A 10,090-nucleotide genomic window follows, 5' to 3' on the forward strand; every position below is an offset into this window, starting at 1 on the left:
CTGGCAGGAGAAATCTGACCTGGGTATCTATTGCGGGCAAGCCTTGGGAGATGTATAAAAACTGTTTTCCTGCTAAATTACCTCTGTTAGCTTAGAGCCACCTCAAGTGAAAACATGTAATTATGTTCCAACATTACTGGTAGCTGTGTAGTCTTTGCAAATGCCAGCAGACTGGGATGTGTCTGAGAGCTCAGCACAGGGCAGCTCTCAGAGCTGCTGGTTTATACCAGGCCTGTCCCGAGCCATTGTCCATTTCTGGCTCATCTGCTGGGATTGCTGAGTCTGAGGCAGATGGTTTGTGTAAGGTGTTCTGCTGCACTTCCAAACATGGTGTAAGTAGGGCTAAAGTAGGGCATTGATGTAAAGTTGGCACAGGGCTGGATTTCTCTGCATCTGTTGGCTTTCCTTGGCTCCCGGACCTGCAGCGTTTGTCCGCCGTGGAGTTTCATTTCTGATGTGTAGGGCAAATTTCTTTTTCATGCTGGCTGAGGTTCTGTCCAGGACAGTCGAGGGAGCCTTTTGCTTTCAGCTTTTCCACTGTCACACAGCTTGCAAAGCCATTCCTCAGGGGTTACGAGTGGCTTTATGTCTCCTGGTTTCTATTTCCAGTTTGTGGCTTGCCTAGAAAATGTCATAAATAATGCCAGGCCCTACAATAGCAATATTGAGTCTAGACACCTCCCTTCCTCCCCCGACCCTACCCAACCTTCCAGAAATCCACCTCCCTTCAGCTCACTCCTTCTTAGTTTATTGGACTTACTTTTTCCTCTCTCCTTTCTATGAATGAGTTTGGCAGTGGAATGGCCAGAGCAGCAGCCTGGGGATGTGCAGACCAGGCTGGCAAGAACTGAACCAGCCAGTTCTTCCAAAAAACCTATGTGGAAAGCTTACACTTGTCACACTCACTGCCTGGCCAGCAAGCTGTATCAGAGTTATCACAGTCACTGCTGTCCAGTGGAGGAGAGAATTGCATTTCCCTTTAGCTGGTGAGATGTGAGGTAACTTTTAGTCAGAGAATTGCCGAGGGATGTTGCTGGGAAGGGGAATTCTTTACGACTGCCTTGGGAAGGCTGATCCAAAAGAAATAGTTTCCAAAATTTGGTTTCTCATCCAAAGGAAGCATCATGGAAATTTGAAAGCAGGCAAGAGGGGCCCAGAATCTGAAACTCACCAGCCAAGGAAAAGTCTTGTACAATTTAAGCTTTTTGTTGCATGCTTTTTGTCACCAGGATGATTCTTTTTGGTAAACAATACAATTTTCAGCAGAAAAAGCAAACAAATTAGCAAATGAGCAGGTTAAAAAGGGCAAACCAAGACACATTCTGCCTTGGTAGAAGAGAAGTGGAGGGAAGAGATGCAGAGGGAGAGAGAAACCTGAATGTGTGCAAATCTTTGGCCCCGCACAAGAACCTGGAACACATGGAAACAAAAGCTGCATTTAAAGGCTGCAGCCAGCAGTGCCAGACCCTGTGCCGACAAGAGGAGGAGGAGGTGACCAGGCCCTGGTGGAGGATTTTTTGCCATTCCTGCTGACCTGCTGGCAGTGGGACAGGATGTCTGGAGCCGGCTCATCCCCGCTCATCGCCGCGCGGCACGGCCCCGCTCGGGGCCTTCCTCCTGGCACGGCCCCGCTGCTGGCAGCACGGGGCCTTCAAATGCACTTCTGTTGCTCTGTGTTTTTGTTGGCTCCTCGTGGAGCCCAAATGTTGAAAATGAATTCTGAGAAAGTTACTTAAGGTTTCTGGAGGCTGCAGCCCTGCCTGCCTTTGGTGGCTGCTGGAATACCCTGATCAGGGGGGCTTTGCCTCACCGGCACTGGGTAAAATCTGGCAAGAATTAATTATGGCATCTGTGGGGAGGTGGTTTTTGACATGGTCTTCTGCAGAATTGGTGACTCCCTCAGCTCAGTCATGTGAGGGATGGCAGGGTAAGGGCATTTCTCAGCATTTGGATATTTGGATTCCTGCTCCTTGTTTCTTATCTCTCTGAGAGGTAACAGCAATGGCTGGATAGAAACAGGTCGTGGTAGACAAGATAGAAAGCAGTAAATATCCCAATGGAAAAAATACCTTCCAAATTTGCTTCCACCATTGTTCCATCCCAGACAGGCCAGGATTTGGCATTGGTATTACTGGTAACACCAGGAGGGGGTCAGTGACCCACCTCTGCCTGGTTATGGTGCTGACTGCTCAGTGCCTGGGAAATTTGGCCTGTGGAACTCAAAAGGAAATAGGGTTTCTGTTCTGTAGTAGCTGACACTAATCAAGGAATTCAAATTAATTTTTTCTGAAGGCTATACTTGGATAATTCAGTGTTATCAAATCAAATGAGACAAAATTATAATCTCTGCAGATTTTTATAGTGTCCTGTGTCATGCTAGGAGCAGTTCAGGTTGACGTACCACATTACAGTTAATGTCTGATGTTCCCATTTCAATTTAAATTTTCCATTTCTAGTAAGAAATGCCTCTTGTGCAGGGTCCTTCAGACTGAAAAAGTTGGACCATTTTTTAGCAGAGAAATGTGTGCTGTTCTGCTTTGTTTTATTCAGTTTTAAGTAATCGAACTGCCTTCCAAAGAAAAAGTAACCCAAAACCAAGCTTGTGCAAAGCATTGTGCCATGATCCAACCTACTGATGCAACTCCTTGGCAAAGCCACTTCCAGGAGCCTTTGCACCAGATCCACATGGCAGCAGGAACATGGCACTGAGCACTGCAGGTCGTTGGGGTTTCTTTTAATTAGTGGTTAGAGAATTGGGACTGGACTGAGTTAGTCCAAGCCCCATTTCACAACTTTCCACTTGCTTTCCTAGTTTTTCCCATTACAGTAAAGTTCTGCTGTGATTTGGATTAGTCATAGGGGCTCAGTGCTCTCGTGGTTTTACTCATACTTGGTGAGCAGAGAGTGTCTCTTTGTCCAGGACTCAAAATGAGCCTTGCAAGCAGAGCTGTCAATTAAATAACACTTACCCTGCACTACCTGCCCCTCAATAGCTGGGGCAAGTCAGTATACTGATTTTTCTGTGGATTTTTCTGTGGATTTACAGCCTGAGAACTATTGTCCAGGCCAGGCAGAATCAAGATCCCTGGGAGGGCACAGGGGTGCCTTAATTTAATTTTTGCATTCCCAGCGAAGGGTGACTGGGCCCTCAGCCCCTCACTGGCATCCTGGGCATGCCAAAGGCAGGGCTTTCCACTGTGGAGAGCCTGAGGAGGGGCAAGGTTGTGTCAGCTCTGTGCTGCTCTGTCTGGTTCTGTTTGGTTAGCTGTGCTTAGTCCAGGCAGCAAAGTCCTGGGTAAAATGGTCTTTTTTTAGAATTTATTGCTCCGCAGGGAGGAAATAGAAAGGCCTTTGAGGTAAGTATTGTTTTATCTGCTTCACACATGGGGGAGTTTCTGGTAGAGGCCCAAGGTCACGGGAAGTTTTGTTCCCAAGAGATCAATTTCCCAGCCTGTTTAACAGCATTTTGCCCCGCTGGGATGAGCTGGAGGAGTTGCTGAGCCGTGGCCTTCTCAGCAGCTCCTGCCCCTGGGACACAAGGGATGCATGGCCACGGAGCTGGAGCTGTGTCCAGCACATCTGTACATTTAGGGACAGGTTTTTACCCACCTGCAGAATTGTTCATGGCACTTGGCAGGTGCTTTGCTGAGCTGCTGCTGCTTCTGTGCCCTCGGCTGGGATGTCTGAGCTGCCAGGGATGCCAGACCCCGAGCACATCCCTGGGAGGAGCAGAGCTCTCAGAGCAGCAGACTCTGGATGTGGAGCAATCGCTGGATGCTCTTGTTTGTGAGAATATTGGCTCCCTCTTTCCATTTTTACTGCATTTCTTCCATTCCTCTCCTACCTACATTGATAGCAATAGCTTTACTCCTTTTTGGAAGTGAGCCGGGTTTCTGCAGCTGGATTCCTGGGATCAGGATGGCTGTCTCTGAACATACTCCAGCTTGAATTTGTTAACCTTCAGGGCAGGCTGCCAGGTCTGTCTGTCCGCCCTTGCCAGTAAAGAGAGAGGTAATACTGGGTGAAAAGAGCCTGGCTCTGCAGCAGCTTCTAGGGAATGACTCCTTTTTATGTTGTGTTATCGCTGTTCTGGAGGAAGTTACTGGTGTTCTTGCAGAATGTGTGAAGCAGGTAGAGCTTCTGGGAATGAAAGCTCTTCTATTATAGAGAAGTAAAGAAACAGGAAAAAATTCTTTGCGATGAGGGTGGTAAGGTCTTGGCACAGAGAGGTTGTGGAATGCCTATCCCTGGAAGTGTTCAGGGCCATGTTGTATGGGGCTAGGAGCAGCTTGGTCTAGTGGAAGGTGTCCCTGCCCATGGCAGAGGGATGGAATGAGATGATCATTTAGGTTCTTTCCAACCCACCCAATCTATAATTCCATGCAATTTTTGTCTCTTTCTCGCAGAACTCATATGTGGTGCTGGCTGGCCTGTCAGATGGACTGGTAGCCGTGTTTTCAGTGTCCCAGGGCCTGCCAGGGGACAACTGCTCCTACCTGTGCTCCCACACAGCAAACAGGTCCAAATTCAACATCCCCGACAGCGACCCACGGCAGAACCCGTACCCGGTGAGGGCCATGGAGGTCACCAGCAGCGGGGCCGAGGTGTGGTACAGCAACGGCCCCGGGCTCCTCGTCATCGACTGCGCCTCCATGGAGATCAGCAGGAGGCTGGAGCCCTTCAGCCCGCCCTCCGTCATCACATCCATCGCCTGCAACTCCGAGTGCCACGGCGAGGAGGTGCTCTGGTGTCTGGATGACAAGAGCAACTTCCTGGTGATGTACCGCGCCAGCAGCTACCAGCTCTGCGCTCGCTACTTCTGCGGGGACTGCAGCCCCCTCAGGGACATGTTCACCATCCAGCAGCCCGCGGCTGCCATCCCGGCCACGGCCCCCATCAGCCACGGGGTGATGGAGAACAACCCTCCGGGGGACGTGAGCATCATGTACAGCCCAGATGTGGGCACCCAGATCCTCAACCACCAGGACTCGCTCACAGATTACTGCTCTGTGTCTTCCTACTCCTCCTCGCCTCCCACCGCGGTGACCCGCTGCCCCTCCAGCCTGCCCAGCTCGCCCATGAGCTCTTCCAGTGCACCCTTCTCCACAGATTTTGAGGAGTCTGAGAAATTCCACGAGCTGAAGGCTTCCCTGGATCACGATGCTTCGCCGGCGAGTGACAACACGGAGCATCTCCAAGCAGTCAAGATTCTTCCTGTAAAAGACCTCATCTGGATCCCCAGGTAAGTGGGCCACTTAACCAGGCAACTTAGTCAAAATCCCTCCTGGCTGAGCATGAGATTAACTCAGGCTAATTCAGCAGCTTTTACATTCCCAGTATGATTCACCTGGCCAGACAGTCAAGTTACCATTAAGAAATTCTGTTCCCAGTATAATGGAGCATGGATTTTCTACACCTTTTGGAAGTATGCAGTGTCGAGCAGAGTGGCCACGTGGAAAGCCCTGCTGGGTTGGTTTCAGCAGAATGAGAAGGGGGTGGTCAGACTCCAGGCTGTGTTTCCCCAACTACTGAGGAAACAAAGAGCAGCTGTCGGCCTCCTTGCTTGAACACAGCCCTGGCAAGTCCTGCTGCCTCCTGTGGAGCTGATGGGAACCTCTGGGAAGCTGAGTTAGCTTGTCACAGGATCTCTCACTGCACTGGATTCAGGATGCCCCCGTGGCATCACGGTGCCCCCTCCCCGTGGCTGCAGGTGGGCATGGAGCAGAGGATGAATATCCAGCATGGATCTTCCTCAGCTGACAGCATCTCCCCAGTGCTGAGAATGTGACATCTCCCTCGTTTCTCTTCCAGGAGAGGAGGGGACATCATCGTTATCGGGCTGGAGAAGGAATCGGGCACCCAGCGGGGCAGAGTGATCGCGGTGCTGAAGGCGGGGGAGCTGGCTCCCTACGGGTGAGGCTGGCTGGGCACACCAGTCTCCAGGGGCACAAGGGGGCTGGGGGTGCACAGAGGGGCTCTGCTGGCTCTCAGGGCTCTTGGGAACTTACTCTTGGCTGCCAGCAGCTTCTGAGGAGTTCCCAGTGGGAGGACACAGTTGCTGGTTGCACATCAAGGCGTGTGCATGCTCTTAGAGAGGGGCAGACAGCGAGGAGAAGGCTCTGTTACTGCAGCCTGATCTCCCAAATCCACAGAGACTAAGCACCCCATAATGACACAGACAGGACCATGCACAATGTGATCGAGTTGGCCTGATCCTGCCTGGTGCTGGCTCCCTTTGCTCTGAGGGCACCTGGCAGAAGGTCAGAGCAGCCTGGCAGACTCGGCCCCGTGCTCAGAACAAGAGGTGTATTTATGCAGAGCACGGCGCTTGTCTGTGGCTGCATTCACGTGGGTCAGGTTGATGTTCTGGCTCTAAATGAGCACCTTTGTGCTGAGGGCAGTGACAGGCCGGGGGACGGCTCCTGGAGCACAGGGGAGAGCAGTTATATACGTTAATTTAAAATGTTTCATACAGAGAAGGAGAGTCAAGGAAATAAATAGCTGCTGGAGAGGTGGGGGTGTTCCTGCTGATCACTTAAATACCGGTCTGGGATTGTACTATTTATGTCCAAACAAATGCAGGTTAAGCAGTGCTAAGGATTATAAATGATCATTTATTACTGCCAGGTAAACACAACAGGAGATCAAAGGCTCCTGCCATTCCCTCTACTCTGAACTGAGTGTCTTTATCAGTTAGCTGGGAGGGGAGAATTCTCTTTATTGGTCACAGGTACTCTTAGGTTGGTTTTGCTTAACTCAGATTGAGTTTGGAGTTCAGGCAAAGTGATACCACATCTCACACCTGTCCTGCCCTGCTGCCTGGCTGGACCAGGCACCATGGCCATTGACCCTCCCTGTCTGAGCAGCAGGATAAAGAGCAGAAGGGGAGGAAAGGGAAGGGGCTGCTCAAATGGCAGAGCAGGGAGGGGAGGAAAGGGAGGGGGCTTTGTAGGGGAAGTTTGTAATAAAAAGCAGCTGCCAAGGACAGTCCTGTGGCCAGTGCTCCCAGCTGGGCACCTTTGTGGGGAAACACTTTGGCATCAACCTTCCCCATCTGCTATGGGAGTGGTAGAAGGAGCCCAGGGAGGGCTGGACTCCTGTCCCTTGGACCCTGCAAGGGAAAAGTGTCCTTGTCTGCCCAGCCACCTCCCTCTGAGGTACCTGCAGGGCCAGCTTCAACAGAGACCATGAAGGGAAGGACGTACAACACAGACCACACGGATCCCTGAGTGCTGCCCCAGCTGTGCCTGCTACTCTGGGCTCGGGGCTCAGACCCTGAGCTGACACAATCAAGCTCCATCCCACTTCCATGCTTTATTCCAGGCTGTGGAAGCTCTCAGCAGCCTGTCAGCTGTGTTATGATGGAACTGTTCTGAAAATGCCCAGCTGGCAGCAGGAGCAAGAGTCTGTGGATTTAGCAAATCAGGAGATTAGCAGCAACTTCAAATGCCATGGCAGACTTAAGCCCCCACCTGCATATTTAGGCACCTGAATCCCTTTAAAAACCATTTCCCATGTCACTGAGCTGCTTGGTTTTGATGTGACACAGTTTCTGATCCCTCTCTTTGTAACATTCTCCTTGCTGAAGGATTTGCAGCTTATAAAAAGCTTGTGTAGCTGGAAGAGAATCTCATGAGCCAGTACAGAGCTCACAGAGCTGCCCTTCCCTGCAATGCCCTTCCCTGCAATGCCCTTCCCTGTAATGCCCTTCCCTGCTCTCTGCTCCCTTCCCAGGACGCTGGTGGACGCGGCTCTGGTAGCGAAGGACACGGTGGTGTGCTGCTTTGAGAATGAACACATGGAGAGGTGCCTGGCTGTCTGGAGGGGCTGGAGTGCCAGAGACTTTGACATTTTCTACCAGGCCTACGAGGAGCTGGGCAGGCTGGAGACCTGCATGCGCAAGAGAAGGTAGTGCCCGTGGCGCTGCACCCGACACCCAGCGGGAGCGTCCTGGACTCGGAGACACACCAGGGCTCATGGGGAGAGTGTGTGTCTGGTTTGCTGCTAGTGAGCACCGTGGGGGTCCCAGAGCCCCACCAGGGCTTTTGGGGAATGAAGAAGCTGCTGTGAGCAGGGCTGGGAGCTGGCCCGGCTCCCTGCTCTGTCACACGCTCCCCTGTACTGTTGAGAGCAAAGGTGGCTGCAGTTTGCTCATCCCCCGATTTCCAGTTTGTTCTTCCCCATTTTGAATTCCTTCCTCACCTTCAGCATGCCCTGGCTGCTGCTGCTGCTGTTGTTGTGTGTGTGTCAGCCAGGAGAGCTCCGTGGGCTCTGCCCTGGGTGTCTGAGCACGTTCCAGTCCCGGCTGCCTGCTGGCTGGCAGCACGGACACCATGGGCTGATTCACCCTGTTCCCAGGAAGAATGCATCTGCTGGAAACCCAGCACTGTGGGGCTGCTTCCCACCTCCCTGCCACTCCTTTAGTTAGGGTGTGTGTCCTACTTCAGGTGTAGTCCCTGTGTAGAGACACCCTGGTGTAGGAGCCAGCAAGAAGCTGTGGCTGGCCACTGTGTTTCTGGTTCCTAGAAGCTGTAGTGGTGCAGAGTTCCTCTGAGGGAGCCCAAAAGAACCTGCCAGGAACGCTGCACCAGGAGTGAGTGAGCTGGCTCATGGCACTGCTGCCTTGTCGATGGAGCTGATAGAAAACAAAGCCACTGGGTGTGACAGATATTCCTGATGGAAAATATGGGAGCCCCTGACCAGGAAGGTTTATAAGCTGTCTCTGCTCCACTCCTGTTTCTCTTGGGAAATGCACTCTGGAGCAGCAGGAACACAATAAGCTCAGTTGTGTATCTGTGTATCTGTGCAGCTTCTGCCCACCACAGCTTGTATTTTATCTTCATTAGTGGCCTGGGATGCTGTATTGGCTCTAAATCCAATTGCACTTCATTATCCCGAGCATGTACAGCAGTGTAAAAAGTGCCCCCAGCTTAGCACCCTGTATAAAGGTGTACAGTTTGAATTTTGGACTTTTCTTTTTCTTTTTTTTTTATCCCAAGAATCTCGTGTGAGCATCGGCAAGGCTGGCCAAGGCCGAACGGGCAGGTTAACCCTCTGGTTCACATTTCTGTTGCAGGCTGCTAAAATATCCTTCTTCAGAAACAGAATGTATCTTAAAATAAACTGATTCCTCCCCAGGATGACACTGCATTGATGGTTTTTATTGGAAACCCAACTGGCACTGGGTGTTCGGGGTTTGCAGCGTGATTCAAGTGCTGGTTGTGATTGGCACAGCTGGAATCAGGGCTGTGAGTACAGACTGTCTCCATTCCTGGCCTTGCCTGTGACTGTCACCCTGTGCCTCTCCAGCAGCTCATGATCAGGTATGGCAGCACCAAAATTTCCCTCCCTTGCCAGGACATGCTCTCTGCCTTTGTCTCAGGGCTGGGGTGAGGTCTCATGGTCACCTTGTCCAGCTGCCAGATTCCTTTGACTTGCAGGAACTCTTCCCATGATACCTGAAGCCCAAACAGGAGCTGTAAAGGGGCTCATTCTTTCATTCAGCCTTGCAGGTTTCCTTTGAGGAAACATCCTGTGGAACAACCACAGCAGTTCTTATTGTACCTCTTGACCAGAACACCTTGGGTGCTGTCCTGCCCCCAAAGCCAGCGTGGGCTTGTGCCCACCATAGGCTCCCCAGTGCCTATGGGGGAAGCTGGAGCATCTCCCAAACCTTTGGTGGGCCCTGACCAAGGCCTGGACACAGAAGGCCCTTTGTTCTGCTGGACACTGCTCTGGGGCTGATGCTGCACAAGACCTTCCCTGACACACCAAGACATCCCTGCTCTTTGCCAGGTGGTCAGGAACAGAAGGGGGTGGCACCTGGGTTCCATGGGACCTCTGAGAGATGCTGCAGTGATGGGTGTGTGTCCCAAAACCTCCTGGGAGCAGGGGGTTGGTTCCCAGAAGCAGCTGAGAGCCTGAGTAATAAGAACAAAATCCCCCTCTGTAGCAGACCTGAAACCTCATTAGCACAAGGCTCCATTAAGTGAGCACTGCACGTGCTGCAGGAATGATTCCCGGGGGCAGAAATAAACAGACATTAAAAACAAAATTAAATCAACTCCCACCAGTTCAAACAGTTTGAGAT

At 51.7% G+C, this 10,090-nt stretch overlaps 1 protein-coding gene across 2 annotated transcripts in view; it reads left to right on the plus strand.

Moving 5' to 3' along the window:
* The window catches only part of LRRK1 (leucine rich repeat kinase 1), a 74,824-nt gene extending 65,684 nt beyond the window's left edge, over positions 1-9,140 (plus strand). For both annotated transcript variants that reach the window (XM_059858645.1, XM_059858646.1), the window contains exons 32-34: positions 4,407-5,242; positions 5,812-5,913; positions 7,735-9,140. In XM_059858645.1, coding sequence (XP_059714628.1) covers positions 4,407-5,242; positions 5,812-5,913; positions 7,735-7,912 — 1,116 coding nt within the window. In that variant the 3' untranslated portion in view covers positions 7,913-9,140. The remainder of the gene's footprint in view (positions 1-4,406; positions 5,243-5,811; positions 5,914-7,734) is intronic.
* The last annotated feature ends 950 nt before the right edge of the window (positions 9,141-10,090 follow it).

The sequence above is a fragment of the Haemorhous mexicanus genome, chromosome 13 (genome assembly GCF_027477595.1).
Source record: "Haemorhous mexicanus isolate bHaeMex1 chromosome 13, bHaeMex1.pri, whole genome shotgun sequence".
NCBI classification, from domain to species: Eukaryota; Metazoa; Chordata; class Aves; order Passeriformes; family Fringillidae; genus Haemorhous; species Haemorhous mexicanus.